The sequence below is a fragment of the Rhinatrema bivittatum genome, chromosome 2, assembly GCF_901001135.1.
Source record: "Rhinatrema bivittatum chromosome 2, aRhiBiv1.1, whole genome shotgun sequence".
Lineage (NCBI taxonomy): Eukaryota > Metazoa > Chordata > Amphibia > Gymnophiona > Rhinatrematidae > Rhinatrema > Rhinatrema bivittatum.
In genome coordinates this window covers 643649142-643671825 of record NC_042616.1, presented here as the reverse complement: position 1 = coordinate 643671825, position 22684 = coordinate 643649142, and the positions used below count along the sequence as shown (strand labels likewise).

The 22684-nt window shown below is 40.6% G+C and overlaps 1 protein-coding gene across 3 annotated transcripts in view; it reads left to right on the top strand.

The window, feature by feature from the left end:
* Positions 1-22684, top strand: part of TOX (thymocyte selection associated high mobility group box) — a 570927-nt gene that overhangs the window by 360702 nt on the left and 187541 nt on the right. For all 3 annotated transcript variants that reach the window (XM_029591350.1, XM_029591351.1, XM_029591352.1), the window contains exon 3: positions 3601-3843. In XM_029591350.1, the coding sequence (XP_029447210.1) occupies positions 3601-3843 (243 nt within the window). The remainder of the gene's footprint in view (positions 1-3600; positions 3844-22684) is intronic.

Below are 22684 nucleotides of genomic sequence, written 5' to 3'. Positions count from 1 at the left end.
ATAGAAAGACATGGTTTAATGGAACAAAGTCAGCATGGCTTTACCCAGGGCAAGTCTTGCCTCACAAATCTGCTTCACTTTTTTGAAGGAGTTAATAAACATGTGGATAAAGGTGAACCGGTAGATATAGTATACTTGGATTTTCAGAAGGCGTTTGACAAAGTTCCTCATGAGAGGCTTCTAAGAAAAGTAAAAAGTCATGGGATAGGTGGCGATGTCCTTTCGTGGATTGCAAACTGGCTAAAAGACAGAAAACAGAGAGTAGGATTAAATGGGCAATTTTCTCAGTGGAAGGGAGTGGAGTGCCTCAGGGATCTGTATTGGGACCCTTACTGTTCAATATATTTATAAATGATCTGGAAAGAAATACGACGAGTGAGATAATCAAATTTGCAGATGACACAAAATTGTTCAGAGTAGTTAAATCACAAGCAGATTGTGATAAATTGCAGGAAGACCTTGTGAGACTGGAAAATTGGGCATCCAAATGGCAGATGAAATTTAATGTGGATAAGTGCAAGGTGATGCATATAGGGAAAAATAACCCATGCTATAATTTCACAATGTTGGGTTCCATATTAGGTGCTACAACCCAAGAAAGAGATCTATAGTGGATAACACATTGAAATCGTCGGTGCAGTGTGCTGCGGCAGTCAAAAAAGCAAACAGAATGTTGGGAATTATTAGAAAAGGAATGGTGAATAAAACGGAAAATGTCATAATGCCTCTGTATCGCTCCATGGTGAGACCGCACCTTGAATACTGTGTACAATTCTGGTCGCCGCATCTCAAAAAAAATATAATTGCAATGGAGAAGGTACAGAGAAGGGCTACCAAAATGATAAGGGGAATGGAACAACTCCCCTATGAGGAAAGACTAAAGAGGTTAGGACTTTTCAGCTTGGAGAAGAGACGACTGAGGGGGGATATGATAGAGGTGTTTAAAATCATGAGAGGTCTAGAACGGGTAGATGTGAATCGGTTATTTACTCTTTCGGATAGTAGAAAGACTAGGCTGCACTCCATGAAGTTAGCATGGGGCACATTTAAAACTAATCGGAGAAAGTTCTTTTTTACTCAATGCACAATTAAACTCTGGAATTTGTTGCCAGAGAATGTGGTTAGTGCAGTTAGTATAGCTGTGTTTAAAAAAGGATTGGAGGATTGGAGGAGAAGTCCATTACCTGCTATTAAGTTCACTTAGAGAATAGCCACTGCCATTAGTAATGGTTACATGCCATTAGTAATGGTTACATGGTTACATAGACTTAGTTTTTGGGTACTTGCCAGGTTCTTATGGCCTGGATTGGCCACTGTTGGAAACAGGATGCTGGGCTTGATGGACCCTTGGTCTGACCCAGTATGGCATTTTCTTAATAGAGTGGCATAATGCCATAATTCATCTTTACACACCCCAAAGAAGTTTGATATCATAGAATCAAGGATTGCTCGTAGTGCCCTCTATTCGTACAGCATACCTCAGTGAAGTTAGAGATAGAGCCATATCCATTGCAGGCCCAACATTATGGAATACCATCCCTGCTGAATTGAGAATACAAGGAGATTTATTAATTTTTCAAAAACAATTAAAACTTGGTTGTTTGAGAAGGTTTTCAAAGACATTACAGTGAGCGGATACTATTTCCAAGCAGTTAATATGTGTATATTAAGAGACTGTGAAGTATTTAATTTTATCTTTGCTATCCTTCTGTGATTTTTTAGTCTTATTTCACTGTTTCTTATTAAATTTTTACCCTCTATTTTAATTATTATCATTATTTCCTTTTAATTAGTTTTATTGTAATGTTTTAATTTAATTTATTTATTCTTTAATCATTTTATTATATTGTTTAAGTCATTTTATATCTACGATTTAACCTGTCTTATGATTATTTATTTACTCTTAAACTTTTTTTAACATTGTAAACTGTTATGATTATAAGTTAGAATGATGGTACATAAATGTTTCTAAATAAAAAATAGATAAATATTGAGTGTGACTTTACAAGACAAATTCAATTTGGAGAGATAATTCATAATATTGAAACAAAAAATGCCTAATAAATAAAGCTTTAGGTGATTTATAACATGTTTGCAACCACATTGGTGCATTAGAACAAAAAATCAACTGGATAATTCTTTATTAGGACCAATAACCAACACCTCACAAAAGAGCAATGTAGAAAGAAATTTCAGAATTAAAATAGAAAATGTTCTTTCATGAATCATGAAATTTTATATATGTGGATAGGGAGGTACGTGTGGGAGGCAGCTATCTTACAAGTTTGTATTTGCCTAAGAAAATTATGCTTGGGACTTTTAGGCCTGACTGAACAAGTAGATCCTTATCTTGATTCAAATGACATTGTAGGATCAAAAGTACATTAGGACATGAAAAATCATTTCATAACTAGACTACTGTCAAATGCCTGGTCTTTCATAACTTTTGGTTTGGAAGATGGAAGAGTAAAGAGATATGTTATATTTTCTTAAGAGCTTTTTGGTCCAAACATTCTTGTGTAATTTTTATTGGAGAAATGAAGAATGCATGGCCAGAGACGTATTTCTACTTTTCAACTTGTCTAACAAGACAGCTTTTATAAAAGCTGAACACTTTTGCATGAGAGGTCTTCCAAATGATCAATTCTTTCATATATTGTACCCTACTCTAAAATTGCAAAACACTTTGATGGGTAATAAATCCTTGTAAATAAACACCAAATAAATAAATAAGAAGTTACATAAAGAAACTTATGTTTAACATCTTTCCCATAGACACAGGAAGTATAATTTTTAAAAGGACTTCTGGAGCAAAAGTAGTTCTGTACCCACAGAAATAGCCCTTTAGAAAATTGCAAGACTGATACTTGCATAAAATTGTGTGCATGTACAAAATGGGGTTGATTTTAAAAGTGTTGCTCACACTAAAATGCCCACTTATGCATGTATGTGGGCCAAGCAAGCAACACAGATTTTAAAAGTCGCTAACTATGCACCTATATGCATGCACAAGCCAAAAAATGGGGGTGGAAAAGGGGCAGGGCATGGGCATTCTGGGATGTAGTCAACAGTTACGCTCGTAACTCAATATTTTAAAACCGGTGACAGCAGTGTGCAGAGGCTTGTTAGCCATGTAAATTTACTACTGCTCCTGATGAGGAGCAAGTTTGTAGAAATAGCATTTTAGGGTTTACACAACAGGGTGAAGGGTCAGGGTCAACTGGGGGAAATGCAGAATGAAAAACCAGAAGGGCATGAATGACCTTGAGATGGACTGGCAAACTGGTGACTAGTTGGAAAAACTGGAAATGTCTCTCGCATGACCATGTTTTAAAATCTGCTTACACATGCGCTTTAAAGCCGGTAAAGTCCTAAGGAAGATAACGCGAAGTATGTTTGCTTGAGTAAGCACTTAAAATTAGGAGCATATTTATGCACAGTAGGCACATTGTAAATCATACATGTGCAACTGCACACATGACAGATTTTGATAAATACACTTTAACCCATCTTTTAAATAAATACTGTATACCGTTTCTTTTGTAATCTCTGTACAAGATTTGTGATGATGATAATGGTCTTTGTTTCATTCTTTTACAGTCGTATCCTGGTCCAAGTCTAGAGAATGAAGACTTTAATATTCCTCCAATTACACCTCCTTCTCTACCTGACCACTCACTTGTACATTTGACTGACGTAGAGTCCGGATACCACTCTATGTGTCACCCAATGAATCAGAATGGTCTGCTTCCATTTCATCCACAGAACATGGACCTCCCAGCAATTACAGTATCCAACATGCTTGGCCAGGATGGGTCACTGCTTTCAAATTCACTATCTGTGGTAAGAGAATCAATGGTTTGAGAAATATTTTAAGTTTTAGAGTTGAAAATCAGAGTCAAAGAAAAGTACATGAACATCTTCAATATTGCTCCCAAGATATCTGTTTCAGTTTCATAAATTGTCTTATATTATGTACTAAAAAGATTAATAAATCAGTGACAAGCTTAATTATCCTGCTCAATTTCAGAAAAGCTTGAATGGTTGAAATTAATGTTTAGCAGTATATTTTTTTCTTGTTTCGTGAGCATTAAAAATAACTATTCTTTTCTGAATACCCTTCTTTAATCATCTGACAATGATCTTATAAATTCTGTTTTTAATGCCAGTAGCTGAATGCTTGGTCAGGAATTGCTTAAAATATGAAATATGTTGTTCAATTATTGTTTTCCTAAAGGAATATTATGTTTTGGGACCGCTAGGAGAGCGATCCCAACTTGAGGGGATTGTGTGCCCTTGGGCCTCGGCACGACCCCAGAAGACTCCAAGACTGTGCCAAGGGTTGGTGAGGCATGTCCCGGCATGGGTGAAGACAAAGTCTGACCATCTGCCAGACCTGCATGCTTCTGGAAGCCAACAACTCTAGTTGGTATTTGAACAGTCCTCTGACCGTTTCCAGCCCTTTCGGACCTGCCACTGGGTATTGGCAAGAAGCAGCAGGCCGGACTGAGGATGAGGGCAGACAGAGGCCTTGTGACACAGAAGACTCAAGACGTGGATGAGAAGACTCTGATGTGGACGAGGAGCTTGGAAGATTCTAGATGAGACGAGTTTGGAAGACTCTGGATGAGACGAGAAGCTGGGAAGGTTCAGACATTGGCACTGTCTCTAAGGGCGCCCTACACAGCCTACCAACATGGGCGGACCCAATAGGCTGGTCACGGACCACCCTGTCCCTGTAGCACGCCCTACACAACCTGGTCATGGATCACGCAGAGAGAGGGACGAGCGCAGGAAGGGAATCCAGCTGAGACGAGACTCCAATGATGAGGACAGGAACCAACGACATGGGTTTACCCCAAAAAGGTGTAATCTGGAGAACCAGCGGAGCTGGAGGGTCAAGAGGACTCGAACAAGTGAAGGAGGAGCAGAACTTCGGAACATGAGGAAGTCTGGAACATCAGGGAGTCTGGAACATCAGGGAGCCTGGACTAGGAACCTCGGAACATGAAGACATGGAACATCAGGAAGCCACGAAGACTCAGGAAGCAAGATGAGACATGGAGCTCCAATGAAGAATGAAGACCTGATGGAGCACTGGAAGACGAGACTTCCAGGAGAGAAGAACTCCAATGCAAGGCAAGGCAGAAATGTTAGAGAAGCCCTTTTATAGGGCTGAGACAGGAAACAGTCATCGGGTGGGACCTGGGGCATATCCGGCCGCGGGCCCTTTAAATCTTATGAAGAGGTGCGGCCCGCGCCTTAGGAAGAGGAAGCAGGAAGTTGTGCAGGACCATGGCCAGCGGCCATGCTGCTGCTAATGCCGAAGAGCAGGGCGGGGCCGAGGAACAGGCCCAGCATTGTGGCCTCCAGGCCACGGGTCAGGCAGAGAGAAGGTAAGAGGCTGCCCATGAGGGCAGAATCACAACAAGGAAGTCAACAAATAACATGAAAATGATGTAAAGGTCCAAGAATTAGAATTATAATACTTCCCATTTTTAGTAGGAATAATATTTGATTGTTTCTAGATATAAGCATCAATAGTCTTATCCTGACATGAATATAACATGTTTATGGATCACCATTTAAATTAGTCAGACACTTTGCCTCTTGTAAAGTACAATGAACACTGGGCCTTGAGGGCTTGTAGATTAGCATGATGAACTATCGAGCAAAGGCCACGTATAAAAGAATCGCTGCTGGAAAGTGGAACTTGGCAAGCTGGCCTTTGAGATTAATATTTACTGAAGATGGAAATATTTAAGAGAAATAAAATGAAAAAATGTAAAAGCTAAAACATGATTTTTAAAAAATTGTCAAGAGTTCTTAGGAGTAACGTAGACATGATGATAAAGAAAAGCTAATGTACGTGTAAATCTTCTCAGAGGCAGGATAAGGAAGTGAAACATGAAAATCATTCAGAAATTGCAGATATTTGAAATGTGGTGCTACAGAAGTATTCAGCTATAGGAATATGATTTCAGATGAAAAGGTACATGAGAAGATGGAAGAAAGAAGATCCTTGACAAATGAACTTGCCAAAAGGAAAATGATTTACGGGTCATATACACATAAGTGGTTCTAGTAGCAAATTAGCTAATTTAGGCCGGGATTTTCCATTCTCGCAGAGAAGGTGAATCCTGGTGGTAATGGGGGCAGGGGGGCAAAGGGGGAGGCAGGCCTGCAAAATCCGGCAGTGATCATACCACCACGATGTTATCGCAGCCGGCTTTCCCACCCAATAGCGCCACCATGAAAGGTGACGCTATTGGGCGTGCTACTGGCGGTGATAACATGTCTTATCGCCGCCAGCGAAGATAGCACCATGTCCGCCTCCTCGCCGCCCCGAATCCTCCCTGACTCCGCCCCGGCAAGCTATCGCACACGAAAAGTCCCATAGTACTGAAGGGTAAGGGTATACAGAGGTAAAACTTTTATTTCATTTCTCATTTGGTTTTGGGAGGGTTTCCACCATGAATTTTGTTTCATTTATCATTTATTTTGTTTATTAAGCACTAGATTCTTCATTCTGGGAGGTCCTGTTTCTTTTTTATTTTCACATTTTTTAATGTTTATTTTGTTTTTTTCAAACTAACCGGGTCATTCATCAAACCGCGATGCGCCGGTATCACAGTGGTAGAATGCAAATTAGGGAAAGGGGAAGAGTGTGGGTGGGATTTGGGCAGAATTATGTCCTGGCAGCGCTGCGGGTGATGATGTTTTCTACATTATTGCCGGCAGCACCATGGGAAATAACTACACCTTTTCCCATGGCGCTATAGGTGTGAAACTGTATGGCCAACTGTAACTGCGATGGTCGAAAATGCATTGCTGCAATGCAGCCGGCTATTCAATTTCACCCCACTGCCCCTTCTTTTTGCTCATCATCATCCCCCCACTTACCCGGTCGGGGGATCTAATTATAAGGCCTAGGCCCAAGCCGAAGACGAAACCTTGCATAGGCCTAGGCTGTGGTAGGTCACCACGACCTTGTCCCAGGCTCTACACAAGGCCCAGGCTTGGAGACCTGGTCCCAACGTTGAGGCTTAGGCATAGGTCAAGACCCAGGTCCAAGCCCAATGCCGATGCCTGGTCAGGAGGCCGGGTCCTGATGCCTGGGGTTTGGCCTAGGCTGGGGCCGGGTCCAGAGGTGGTGATGATATAAAAATGATCAACTTCTGGAACATGAGCAACACAAAGGGGAAAGCTGAGCACAACAGAACTTGCCTACCAAAGTTTCCAACTTTTATTTCAAAGACAGCACTTGATGACAATGATCATGAATATCATTAAAATAAATCAATAATAAAATCAATAATGTGAATTATTATCATTAATAATCATTTATCCAATTTTAATAGCATCATCATGTTTATCTTAAATGCATTGTATCAAAGATATCAAATATATCATGTGTCAGTAGATATGTGAATTATGCATAAGCTTCTGGGTGATTTTTATTTTTCTTCATGCAGTAATAGAGATTATATTGTGGAAATGAGAAAAGCACAGTAGTTCAAGAATGCAGTAAGCATGGAAAGGCTGAAGTCATTCTGAACTAAACTGAAGGCTTTTTAGGCTTCCCATGGAAAAGTGGTTTTGTGGTGGAAAATATTTTTAGTTTCTCTGTAAGAAATCTGTTTCATGCTCCTTCTGGGAGTGGCATTTTTCCCAAATGCATCAGGCTGAGGTGATTGCTTTCACTTTGCTGAATGGAAGGTGCTTATTCATTTATATAGACCATCTTAAAGAGAAACCTTATTTTCAAAGCAGCATTCCTGGCTGCAACGCCTAAATATCAATATATGTCTGTTTCGTAGTTCAGCTCTTGCTCTGAGTTAGCTAATTCTTTGTGTACTTTCATAAGTTATTTCTTAGGATTTTCCTTGACTAAAAGGTATGCACATTTTATTATATTTGCATGTCCCATTTATTTAAATTCATCCATCTTTTCTACAGTGGATAATATGTAGATGGTCATGTTTTATTCCTGCTTGGATGTAGAATGGAAAGGCTGTGATTGAACAGGTAGGATTCATTCAGGAAGCCACATTATAATACATTGTGGTGAGAATTGTTCCATGTGATACTCACAAAAACAAGGAACCTTTTCATAAAATGTAAAACAAGTTGGAAAGTGAATGCTAGAAGCATGACACAAAGATACGTTTCTCTGCGCAAGAGAAAGAAAATCTTGCCACAGTGAATGTAGTACAGATCAGCATTCATTTGGAACAAAAATGGAAAATGGGATAAAAGAGCCTGTTTTCATTTCATATCAAAAGAATGAAATTAGGTGCACAAACCCTGATAAAGTTTGTCCTCATTCATTTTTGGCAAATAGCGCACTTAGGGCTTGATTTTCAAAAGCATTTACACGCTTAAAAACAGTTTTAACACAAGTAAATGCACTTTACCAGAGTAAGTGGCTTTTGGAAATTGCTACAATATATGCCATTGAATGACCCATAGGATTTACCCACAAAAGTGATTTTACATGAGTAAATGACTTTTTGAAAATTCCTACAATAGTAGTTATATTTATGCTCTTAACTCCTTTCAAAATTCACCTGTAAGTGCACTGTTTGCGGAAAACAATCGGAATGAAAAAAATTAAAAAATGTAAACCTAGAAAAAGAAAAATTGAAAAACAAAACCGCAAATGAATATTATGGCCCTGCACATCCATAGAATATAGCAAAAAAAGCTCCATGTAAAGTATGATTACAGATACAAAGCAGGCCTTAAAAAATTGAATGACCTTAATACAATGTCCATAATAGTAAAAATTAAAGTATAAAAATATTAAGCCAGGAGACCTAAGAAGATTGCTTTTGTTGTCTCTCCAAACCTGACTTGTCACGTCTCTCCAGCCCAGCCTTGCCTTGTCTCATTGTCTACCCTCAGGCTGACTTCTGGATCTGACCTCTGCCTAGACACTGACCATTCTTGTTTGCCTCCTGCCTCTGACCCTTACCTAGATACTGGCCATTCTCATTTGCTGCTTAACTTTGACTCTAGCCTGGCCCTGGATCAATGCCTTCATCACTTCTACAGAGACTCTCTCCTAAGACCTGCCAGCCCCTGGACCCAAGGGCTCAACCCAACGGGAAAGGGGTTGGTATAGTGAAGCTTCTTCTAGTCAGTATCTCTCCTACGTTACTCCGCCAGCTATCGGTGAGGGCCTACAGGGCCTACCCGTAGGCTGAACCAATCTCACCACAGCAGCAAGGGTCCACAGATCTTACAATAAAAAGACTAAAGCAGGAAGCATTAAAGCCAGGAAATAAACTGGATGCTTTTTTCTTCTTTTTTAAACCTCACTGCTTCTTCTTGTTTCCTTGGGCTTCCAGCTGCTGCACCATGAGCTTTCATTTGCAGCCTACTGGGGTTTCCTTCTCTTTTACTTTCTCTCCCGTATCCCCAAATCATGGTAGCCAGTGTTTGCAGTCTGGTTTCCTCTGGAGCATGGCATGCATGAGCATTTGGATTGACCAGAATCTGGCGCTGTATGAATGTTGGGACTTCCTCTCCACCACCAGGGGCTGTGTAAACTCCTTCTGCCCTAGCTAGCCTAAAGAGCAGAAGTTAGGCTCAGGAACCACACCTGAATTACATGGCTTTGTGCAGCACTGTCCCTTAGCCATCAGATTGGCCCTCAAACTCAGTTTGACCTGCCAGCCCCTCAAACTCAGGTTGAGGGGCTGTCAGGTCAAAATCGGTTCAAGCAATACTTTATCAATATGGCTATATATATTCACATATTCATTTAAAAGGACATTGACAACATAATCTTATGCTCTCTCATCGCCTTTCACAACTTTAAATACAAGTCAGCCTGTCAAAACTTACACTATCAAATATTGAACCTTCCCAGCCTCTAGCATTCCTTTGTCAGCATCGCTGATAGTGTACACTAACAGTGTTGCTGTTCGAGCAATGCTAGACGCTTACAGGTGAATTTTCAAAGGAGTTAGATGAAACCTCGTGTGACTTAGCAAATCTAGGGTGTCACAAAGTTCTCCAGGCAGCTCTTCTACAACCAGGATCTATTCCTTTTCTCCCACCTGCTTCACAAGAGCCCCTGGAGACAGCGAGGTTCATCTGGTGGTGGTGGGGGGTGGGGGGGGGGGGGGGGGGAGATTAACTCCCTGGGCTCCTGGTGTAGTCATGGATACAGTCATCAAAATCACGCTCACCCCACTCCCCAGATCAGTGGTCAGTGGTATTCTCAGCTGGGAAATATTTCCACTGGGGATTCAGGTGGCAATTAACCATGGAGTCCAAGAATGGTGTACAAAGAAAAATGTACTTAAAGTTTGAAAATCAAACTCCAGGCCTGTATGGAAAAAATTAGCAATAGCAACTGAAAAATCATAAGCAAAAAAACAATAGTCTCTTTGTCCATGGTAAATCTCCTGGTTCTTCTTCTCCCAACTGAGCCAGTGTCCAGCTCTAGAATTCCTTTTCTATGGAGTGTAGAATATCGTCTTTCAAGATCCAGCATGAAACTAGGGCAGGGAAGATGGCAATCCCTTTTTTCAAAAATAAATCTTCCAAAACCAGATAACTCCAATAGTCTCAATCAAAAGTCTCAAAGTCTCTCAAACTCCACAATCTCCATCCAGAATCCAGTCCTTCAGAATGCCTGGGGTTTGCCCTCCTCTCAGGACACTGATTACAAAAAAAAAAAGGACACTGATTCAAAAATGAAAAACTTCAAAAATCTTCCAAACTTCAATACTCCTCTCTCAAAATCTCCACTCTCCTGGGTATCATCTACCAGGAAAATAGACAGACCTCTCTGGATTACTCCTCTTAGTGAGAGGAAATGACCAAGATCTCATGCTCATGGGTAAATTTATATTCCTGAACCACAACCCACAAAAAAGAGGGGGGATATAGCAGGGGGAAGACCCCCATAAATGCAAAAAACCCTGGATGAATTCAGAGCAAAATATTAATGGCAGGCAAAACTCAGTCACATATGCATGTAAATGTAATATGCTAACATAGACATTTTCAAAAGCTATTTACCCATGTAAAATGCATGGAACGTGGATTAAATCTATGGACAATTCAATAATATATATATTGTAGCAATTTTCAAAAGCCACTTAATGCAGGCAAAGAGCATTTATTCATGTAAAACCTAGTTTTAAACTTGAAAATGCTTTTGAAACTGAGGCCCTTAGTCAGGAGGACTGAAGCTTGTGTGCCGTGGGCTAAGCTTTGAATCTTATTCAGTTGGGATTTCTTGGAAGTTGGGGAATTGGATAGGGCAATTTTGGCACTGATTTTCAGTTTGGACAGGAGGGTGCTGAAGCAGCATGTGATTTTGGATTCTGGAAGGATGGAGGGACATGTTGATGGGCATCTGGCCAGTGTTTTAAAGGGACAACGTGTGAGGGGACTGCTGGGGGTGCTGGTGACGCTATAGCATAATAAGTTTACTTCACATGTGCAAGGTGGGATGCCTTGAGGCTGAGTGATGGCTTCCCCCAGCATAACAACTGAACATCATGGATGGAAGGAGGGATAGTAGGGGTTAGTGGCTTCCTGGCAAAGTGGCAGCATTATTTGAAAATAAAAATATTTGTAAATGTATGGATATTTTTGGAGAAGCAGAATTTATGCTTGGTTATAATGAACCAAACCAAAAATGAACTTATTGCCCTTTTACCATTTTACTAATGAGAAGTGAAATCCTGAGGTGATCATATCAGTCTCAAGCTATCAAAACAGGCCATAACTGGTAGCAAGGGCCAAAGGAGTGCCAAATTATATAAGATGAGATGTTACCAGTAAAATAAATAGTATCATGTCATCTGAAGTACTGTGTGCAATTCTAGAGGCTGTATTTCTAAGAGAATATAGACAGATTGCTCACATTTCAGGAAAGGACTATCAAAATGGTGCAGAACTTGGTTCATAAACCCTAGGCAATGACATATAGGGGGTTATTTTCTAAAGGTTTATCGTGTGCGTTAGGGCCTTTTCGCATGTGATAGGATGTAAATGACCAGGAGGGGAGGAGTCGGGGTGGGGAGGGGGAGGAGTCGGCCTTGGCACTGCTGCCGGCGAGAATGTGAGGAACATTCTCGCCGGCAGCAGCGCAGTGAATAGCACCACCTTTTATGGTGGCGCTATTTGCATGAAAGGCTGCAGCCGGCTGCACTGCTGTGGTACGAATGGCTGTGGCCTTTCGCAGGCCTGCCCCCCCTTCGCCCCGCCCCCTTTTTCATGGGATTCATCATTCCGCGAGGAATGATGAATCCTGCCCCAAGGGACCTAACTGGGTATTCCCAAGGAGAGTACAAAGAGTAGAGGGATACTATAGTAACATTCTAGTACCTCTCAGGTATAAATAAATGATGTGTTGTCTTCCACTTTGGATTTTAGTAGATTATCTGATGAAGTAAATTAAGCTTTTCTATGTTACTTCTCAGAGTAAATTTACTGATGAGAACATATCAGAGATGGCGGAATGAGGTGTGCTGAATATTTGGCCATTACTTGTTAACTGAAGTGAAGCCCACTGTATTCTTTTGCATGCCTAAACTAATATATGATGGCCTACCTTTTTACCAACACCCAAGCTTAGACTGCTAAAATTCTTTTCACATATATCCTGCTGATAAGATATTCCATGGAGCATCAAGGACTAAATTTTCGAATAAGCTTCTATTTCTAACTTGATTTCTAGACCGTTGCTTTCCTCACTGTGACCTGGGGAGGCACTGAGTTCTCTAGGACGTAAATCTAAAGAGAATTCTGCTTTGTAAATGGATCAAATAGGGCATTGTGCTTCATCAGTCAGATGATTCACAGGATTGCCGGTACATGTGGAGCTTGGATTAGTCTAAATGTGATAAATTCTTATTAGGCCCCAATTATTATTTCCAAGGGTACTATTTCCTGTATTTGTGGTCCAGATACCTAGGTAGTCCTAATAATTGTGTTTAGGATCTCACGGTTCTTCTTGGCTTGATGAAGGAGTTGATGAGCATCTGTCACAAAGATGTAAATGAAGTTACACTGGTATCAAAACTGATTATGACCCACTTGGCCAGGTAATTTTTCTGTGAGGTGGGGAGGTAAAGATCCACCTTAACTATCAAGTCCAAGTTGACCTTAGAAACCTGAGACACAATGATAGAGAGAATTTGAAGAGATCTCCATAGGCTTTTCATGCATCATCAGGCTTGCCCAGTGGTTATGGCTTCAGTTCTCCTCCAAGAGCTACCTCTCATATGTAGCCCCAGAAGTGTCTCATCTTAACACTAATAAATCAGCAGAGAAAACAAACAGTTTGCTTCGGTGCACACCTAGATGTATCATTGACAGGAAAAAAGAAAGTTGACATCCAATTCTTTGCTCGTCTCTACTCCATGCCTTTCCCTGCAATCCTCCAATATGTACACACAAAAAACAAAATAATATAGAGTTTCGTTGTCTATCTTTCCATTTACAATGTTTTGCTTCTATTTATTTTTTTCTAGATTTGTGGTGCTGCCAGCAGTTGATATCTTTAGTGTTTCATGTCAAAACACTAGGATAATTTCCATATTTGTAGCCTTCTAATAATGCTGTTCATGAAAATTTCACTTCTCTATTTGTGAGGTAGATACAGCTGAATAATTATTTGTATATTGTTCAACAGAATTACCCAAAATTACAGTAAGAACTGATACATAGTGCAGGGATGTTTTTAAACAGTTCTTTTAAATATGTTCATGACTCAAGGTGGAGTGCACATACTATGGGTCCCTTAGCACACAAATTATGGGCCTTATTTTCTAAGGCTATTGCAGGCTTGTGCTAACAGCTATCACAAGCCTGTGATAGCTAGCGAACGTAGCACATGCCTGCGCTACCTACATCGGGGCGGAGTCAGCCCCGGAAGAGGAGGAGTCGGGGCATCACCGGGGCTGACCCTGCGAGGATGGCGCGGACAGCGAAAAGGTAAGGAGCCTTTTCGCTGCCTATTTTGCGCCCAATAACTTTATGGTGTAGTTATTCGGCGCGACGCTGGCAGCAATCGCACCGCAGTGGTGCGATCGCTGCCGGCTAGCGCAGGACCGCCCCCCCATTTCGCCCCCGGCCCCCTGTGATCACCAGATTTTCTAAGTTCTGCGAACTTAGAAAATCCAGCCCTTTGTGACTACAAAGAGGCAGCTCTAGTTTCCAACCTGAGAAGCAGAGTGAAGCAGGGCATACCTGCTACTCTATACTTTTCCTATATTTGTTACTTCTCCTGTTGTTTATGCCAAAGAAGCAGAAAGGGAAAGTTTGGATATTCTCCCCGTTATACCTCTGTTACCTGGGCAGCAGCTCATTCCATTGGGACTGGAGATTCTGTTGCGATTCAGGGTGAAGGAGTGCTCTCTTCAACAAGAGAGGTTAAACTCAGCCCTGGAGATCACCAGTTGCCCTAGAGATCACCGGTTGCCTGTGTTGGAAGGGGCCATTGGAGGTTTGGCTTCAGGAAAGGTGGCAGAACAGGGCAGAACAGGGCGAGTCAGCTACTTTGTTGAGGTTAGCCCCGGAGAGTGTTTTGAGTTTAAACCATCAAGAGCCCCATCTACTAAACCAGCAGTTGTTACATTAGTTGCCATCCAGTAGCTATTGGTAGGCTTTGGGAGTTCTTTGAAAGCTTGCAATAAGAAAATTGATCTCCTGTCTAATAAGTTGGAACTTCTGAAGATGACTTCTGAATCTCAAATCGCAAATATTCAAACTAAAATGTCTAATTTGGAATCTGCTTTTCAAGATAGCTTTCAGTTGATCTCTGGTTAAAGATCGGAATATCTTGTCTTGTTGAGTGGAATTCCTAGAAAAATATATTAAACGTGAATTTTTGCTTTCTGAGGTTCCCCAAGGTGATGGGAGAGATGCTATATTTTACTTTAAAAAAATATCTTTTGGAAATTCTTCTATGTGAACCTGAGAAAATCCCTCAATAAACAGTCTATTTTCTCTCTACATATAATAGACCTAATATCCAGCCATCTCAACCAGTTTCTTCTGTTAACTTTGTTGATAATTTGTCAGAATTTCTTGAACATTTGGGGGTTGAGATTATTGAGCATTCTACCTTGTTGGTCTCATTTATTTCTGAGCAGAACGTCAGAGAGGTAACGAAGAGATATTTCAGAAATATTTCCACATTAATTTTAGGTGAAATGATTCATATTTTGTCTGATTTTGGCTGTACAATGCAGGAAACATTTTCTTGCTGTATGGTCTAAAGCTATTTCCATAGGTTGTTCTTTTGTACTTAAGATACCCTTGTAAGAATATCATTCGATACCATAATGACTGTTATGTTTTCTTTCTGCCAGAACAAAAGTTCTTTTTCGATTCCAGATGTGCCTTAACATCTTCCTCTTGGTCTCAGCAGGTTTAATGTATGTGAGCCTATGTTAGAAATACTGCTTGTTCATTCAAAAGCTAATTTTCTTTTATATATTTCCTTTGTGTCTCTTAATTTTTTCAGCCTTCTCCTCCAATTAATTTCTTTATGGAGATGATGATTCTATTCCTATTGTATCTTTATTTTAATATTTTTTTCTTCTTTATTATATGATATAATCATTTGTCATTTTCTGTATGCAAGCTTTACTGCATTGTATATAAATGTTAATTCAATAAATAAAAAGTATTAATAAAAAAGAGGCAGCATTAGGAGCATTCCCAGGATATGCACTGTGTCTGGGCAGTACTGATATTCAGTGCTACTCAGTCAAGTTAGCCAAAATAATACTGTCCTTAAGTTATCTGAATAACTTTATCTGTATATATTCAGTGGAACTTTTATCCAGAAATGTGTAACCCCACCCCAGTATGCATGTCCTGCATGAGTGGGGCCATAAACTCATGACTAGCACTTTTCGATGCCCCTTTCACCAGGGTGTGGATCCTTTGGCTTTGGGGTAAAGGGGTTCCTTTTGGGTCCCAGTAAAGAGATTACTGACATTCTTCTAGGTATCCCTGAGAGAGGGGTAATCTCCGTTTCACTGTGTTCTGAGCGCCCAAATAAACATGCAGAAGCCACTGGAATAGTATCTAAATTGAAAGTCTTTACAGTAAACACTGATTGAATAATGGCACAATAAATATATTTCCTGACTTTTTTTTTATAATCCTTTGTGCTCTATCTGTGCAGGAGTTTTTTTTAAGTAGGTAAGAGAACTATTAACCTTCCTGGATTTGGAAAATGATGGTCCCAGTGAGCAGGGCAACCCATAGATGGTTGGGAAAACCCCTTACAAGATGGCCAAAAATCCTATCTCTGCACAGAGAGCAAATCCTCTCTCTCCCCAGGGTATGAAGATTCTGGATGGATGTCCTCCAAATTGTAAATAGGTTCTTACTCACAGTTAGTAGTTCTTACTCCCTTTGACTTGATGGGGATCCCTATTTTGAGGGATCCTAGCTGGAACTACAACATGCAGATCCGCGGAGGGTAGAAAGAGGGGCAGAAAACTCTTCCTCACAGATCTTTAAAAATTTTTTCTGGTTCCCCAAAAAAGGAAATAACACCTGAGTTTCCCCTTGCAATGGACACCACCTTGAGGGTAGGTCTTCTCTATCCCTGGGCATCCCAAATACAAGGTTCCCCATTCCCTAAATCCAGGAAAGGCTCAGGTGTCCAGGAAGGCTCCTACTACATAACGTCCAAAAGCCACAATATTCCCAGGACAACTACTCTGCACCTTGTGAGAAGAGTATAGCAGAGGAGCCCTTGACCCATCCCAAAAGATCCCTAACAATACAACTGAGGAAAAATGTACAACCTTTCTCCTGAAGTGCAAACTTATATTGTGCCCAGAACCCTTGGTGGATCTCTGCTATAAAACGTCTAAGTGGGACATCCATCCCAGAAACTTCAATGGAAAGGGCTGCACACAAATGGATCCTCCCTAATTATTCCTATCATTAAATCCATTAGTACTATTTACTACGGCTTACTGGTAACCAAAGAATGGCTCTTGGTTACATATGTTCTGCTGAATTTCCATATAAAGTTATCCATGCAACTTGGCCCAAATAATTTTTATGATCACTTGCCTGCTGAATATCGACCTCACAGCACCTATGCAGCAAACCTGCCATTCCGAAACCAGCACTAACACACACAGAACTCGCACAGCAACAATCTAATCTATGAAAAGGCCGCACTTCAAATATTGTAACATGTTCTAGAGCACCAATAGATCTCCTATTGAGTTGGAAATGGACCTAAGACAGAGAAAGTGGATGATATGGGAGGTTACCAAAGAAAAGGGTTGTAAGAGGAGAAGGTACAAAGGGTCAGGGGGAGATATACAAAGAAGGTGAGAGAGGTTAGTGGGCTGGGGTAGGGGAAAAGGTGGAGCTGTCAGCCACATATAGAGGTGCACAACTGGAAGAAAAAACAAAGAAACTGAAGAAATGAGAGAAAAAAGGATAAATACATTTAAAAAAAGCGAGGATGACTAGTCAGAGATGGAACTAATCAAAGACCAAGAACAAACATAGAGATAGGATAGAAATCAAACTGCAGACACACAGGTTGCTTTTTAGTTGCTGTTCTAGCCCTAACCTCTTTAGCCTTCCCCTATGAGGGAAGGCTATATGTTCAGCTGGCCGGCACGCAGAACTTCCGAAATTAAAAAAAGGTAGGGATAGGGCTTCTAGGGGTTGGGGAGGAGAGGGGAAAAGGAAGGCAGAATAGGAAGTGGTATACGAAAGTTCTCTCCCAGTCTGCTCCTTAATTGGAACTGGGTAACTTGACTGCTCTGCATATATACTTTATTATAACAGCACCCAGTTCATAATGCCTATTTCTCTCATTGTCATTTCCTCAGCTCTTCATATCCTCTGCACACTTTCTAAACTCCTTTCAGAAATCAAAATGATAGGCAAAGGTTAAGAGAGGATTGACAATCAAAACAAGAGCAAAACAGTAAAACAGAATAGTTAATTCTGCTCCCCAACAGTCAAGACTGACAAACACTGCCTGTCTTGGAATGTAATAAACCAGTACTCTGGAGACATGTGCGTTCTGGATTCTGCTTTCTCCCTTCTCCCCCTACCCATCATCCCGCCTCCTTCCTCTGCTCCTTCTTGCCAGATTTTCTGCTGGTCTTGCTTGTGAGGCTGCTGCTGCTACACTGCTTTTGACGAGCTGCATTGAAAAGGGGTTTTAAAAAGATACTCCAGTGCAGCACTGCAAAACCTACTCATTCATTTGAAAGGAAAATGCTGCCTTCAGTTGGACAATTCCAGTGTGAAATGGTGCTTGCCTCCAGCAGCCCACATGCAAAGCCCCCTGCAGATGTCAGTTTCTAAAGGCAAGATGTGTAGTACAGGCAGCACCTTAGATCTTCAGAAATTCCTTCCAACTAAGTAAAGGTCTTTGGGTCCTGAGGAAATTATGCTTAGTTCTAGTTTTTTCTATCTTTGGCCATCGCCCTCTATAAAGCTGGCCTACCTTAAAACACTTCTCTTCCTGATTTTGGATGTTCCCACAGGTCATGGGCCTTCATCTGTTACTCTTTTATCAGCAGTAAAACTGTCAGAGTAAACCTCTCTGGTAATCAACTCTTGAAGTTTGAGAAAGTAAAGAAGGTTCCACAGAATAATTCAGTTGGTCAACCATGGGATCTATGAGTACTCTAAGCCATGGGTCCATCTAGGACACATTGTTGCCAATAAATTGGATCTTTTTAGGTGTTCATCCAGCTTACTTTTCTTGGGATCAAGATGATATCTAAGAGAACAAACACCCTCCTGGGGCAACATACTGGGCAGTGTGAAATCAAGCTCCAAGTTTCTGAAGCTGTTTACTATGTGAGGACAGATTTTTAGACAGAGTGTCTTTGGTAAGCTTTGGGACCTCGAGAAGGTAAAAGCAGAGAAAGGAATTATGTGACATTATAGGATTCCAACATTATCTCATCTGAATCTGAAAATGGTTTAGAGATTTTATAAGATGCATCGAAAGGATCCCCCCAAATACAAGAAATCATCCTTGAGATGGACAGCCATGTGTCCTAAGAATAAAAGAACTGCCAGTGGGTCTTTTCTTAGCTCTGATGCTTAAGACAATAACTCCTCAGGTCTATCTATTAATATGGGTTATCCTGAGGGTTCAAGTAACGAGTAGAAATAGCCCACCAGAGAGAGGATTGGACAGTTCAGTGAGTCTTTGTTGTGCCTTGGCCTTCAGTCTGGAGGCTGAGGAGTCTGAGGCAGACAGGCTTCGGGAACCCCTAGTAAGCATAGAGGAGACTCTTCCTTTTTCATAGCATAGGATATCAAAGACAATAGAATTTCTGTTTCTTTAGATATGCCCAGTCCGTATCAGGAGGCTGTCTTGAAAAAGAATTGGCCATATAAACAGAACAGGTCAGGGAAGCAAGCCCTAATGTCCAAGCACATTGCCTCAGCAGTTGCAGGAAAAATTTCAGAACTTCTTTCCAGTTTAGACATAATGGACCAAATTTTAAAAGCATTGCTCATGCTAAAAAGCCTGATTACGCGAGCATGTGTGTTATGCATGAGTGATGCATATTTTAAAATCTGAAAGTTACATGCATGTATACGAATGCACAAATAATAAAAATGGTGCAGAAATGGAGCAGAGTTGGGGATGGGGCATGGGTATTCTAGGGCAGGACCAACTGTTACGTGCTTAACTTTGTATTTTAAAACCGGAGGCCGTAGCATGCAGCAGCTTGTTAGCTGTGGAACCTTACTGCTGTTCCTGATGAAGAGCAAGTCTACAGATCTCATATTTATGGGCTTATACCACATGGTGAGGGGCCCGGATCAACTGGGGGTCATGCAGGATGAGGAGTCTGGATGACCTCAAAATTGGCTGGGCAAACTGGTGGATTAATTTGTAAAACTGGGAATGTCCCTCGCATGAGTATGTTTTAAACATTTACTTCCATATGCACGTTAAAGCCAGCAAAGTCCAATGGAAGATTCATAAAGTGGGTTTGCTCGAGTAACCTCTTAAAATTAGGAGCATACAGTACTACACACATGGTAGGCAAATTTAAATCTAACGCCATGTTTTAAAATTCAAGGGTATCTCTTCTCTCCACGTGTATGGGCGCCCGTGCACTCGTTTTAAAACTAGCCTGAATGTATGTCTTCCTTCCTGTTAGTGGTCCCCAAGGTTCATTTCTGTGGCCACTGCTCTTCTCTGCTTGCACCAAGCTTTCAGGTTCTTTTATCTCTTTTGGGAGCACATATCAGTTCTTTTCTGCACATTATTCTTCTTGTTCTCTTATCCTTCTGCTTCTACTTCAGTACTCTTCATGCCTGATTGTAATCTCTTCTTGAAATGTTCTACCGTAGTATTTAATTTGTCTAAAATTGAGGTCATTTCCTTTCCAACATTATGTTTATTATTATTCCCTTGACTTTTTCTCTGTCAGTTCTGTACCACTGGTTTCATTTGACCTTGCCAATGGGTTAAAAGTGTCTATTGACCATTCTCTTTGAGTGTACACTTGCATATTTCCTTGCATTTCCCATATGAAACAAGCAGTATGTAATGTTTTCTCATTATTTGCACTGTCTCTCTAGAACAAATTGACTTCAGATGTCCAGGATTCTATCCTATCCTTTTTGTACTGCTCTCAAAGCTGGCTTATCCCAGTGGTTAACTCCTCAGTTTATTACTCTTGCCTGATTCCCGTCCCAATTTTGTATCTTTTATCTGCTTGTTCATTCTTTGTAGGGTGCTCAATGTGGGTTATCTAAATGAATTTCAGGATTTTCCAAGAGATTTCTTCATGAGATTGAGAATTTTGAAGGAGGAAGCAAAGACCTCAGCACTGTGTCTATTAAGAATACCAAATAGCTCCAGATTTCAGGATAAGTTGATCGGGTCCTGGTTTTACCCTACATCATGCATGGACTTGTAGTCTTGCATTTCTTAGGGAATGCAGTATGTCAGGGTGGCCAACTCCAGTCCTCACATGGCACAAACAGATCTGATTTTCAGGCTATCCATATTGAATATGCATGAGGTATATTTCTACGTGCATATATATGCATGAAAAAGTGAATATACACATATAAAATACAGGATATGCGAGTAGAGGCTACTTACTTGCATATATTCTAATTGTTACGCCCGTAAAATTTTGAAAATTATAGTTATATTTTGGGTAGTAGGCCCATCACACAGTTGTAGATTGAAAATATTGAAGTCTGTTAGGATCAAGCACATCAGAAACTAATCCCTCCATTCTCGAATTCGAGCAGCCAAGCCATGGAACTTCCTGTGTTCATTGTATGTGCACGGTACTTACATGAACATTCCTGTAGTTAAGTGGTAGCTGAAGTGCCTCTTTTTCACTCTTGAAGGACACTTCCGGGACTGCACCTGGGAGAGGCGGAAGTACATGGCATGTGCATTTCATTTCTGGCAAGGTAGTCCTGGAGGAATTATAGAACCCCCGATCAGGCCCTTTATTTTTAACTTGCCAGAAAAGCTAGAAGAAGTATTGTGTGTTGCTGTCAGTCATCCATTGTGCGCTTTGAATTCTAAGACTACCTGTGCAGCTGTTTTGACAAGCTTCACATCAGTAGATGCTGTGCAGGATCTATGAAACTGAAATAAAGTGTTTCCTTAGGTCTATAGGGAGTGCTGTACATGATGTATTAGAGCAGCATGAATTTCTAATATGTTGCTGTTACAGAAAAGACCACTGGCATTATTGAATAGTGCTGCTTTCAAAGTGGAGCAGACAATGTGATTACAAACAATTTGATTGCCAGGTTTTCTTTTTAAAATAAATGTTTTCAAAATAGTGAACGCTTTTTTAAATTTCATCCAGTGCATAAAATATGCACCAGAGGGCCATAGCCAAAGATCTTTTTGGACACCATAGAGCGAACAATGTCAGTTCTAATTATTTAGATATGGAATATTGGAAGCATTGGTTTAAAATGAAATGGGTATAACAATGGCTTGTTTCTCATTTAAAAAAAAAAAAAAGAAACAATAAAAAATGATTGCATAGACTTTGACAGAAGAATAAAGCCAAGGAGTAATTGTATAGCTTTGCACCACAATTTATTAAAGCTTCTGCAATAATAGTCTTTTTTAAATGTTCCTTTTCTGAATATTGCAGCCCAGTCAAGCAACATCTTAAAAAGAATAAAGAATGGCACTGCCAGTTTAATGCTGGAAGGGAGATGGGACACCTATGCTATATTTCTTTTCAACTGTTTTTATTCATGACTGCTTATAAATCCCATACAATAAGTTGTAGTTGTCAGGAGTTCTTTCAAAGCTATTTCATTTTGCCAGCTCCTTATATTCCATTTAAAATTTAGTATTCAGACCCTAATCCTGTGGCTGGCCCAGAGTAGTGAGTTTTGACATCTTTAAGGGTCATAGCGAAAATGACTCAGTCAACCATAAATTTTAAAAATAACATAGTAAATGACAGCAGATAAAGACCAAAATGGTCCATCCAGTTTGCCCAGCAGGATGTGTAGGGTTATATCTGCGGCACCATACAGGTTAACCCCTCACCTTCTGTCAAGGTTTTGGCTTCATTTGTGTAGACAGCCATTTTTGCAGACAGTTCCTATTATCGCTCCGCTAGCAGGGAGGGCAAGAGAGAAGCTCCAACATACCAGTGAGGTTGCCTGCTGAAATAATAACTTG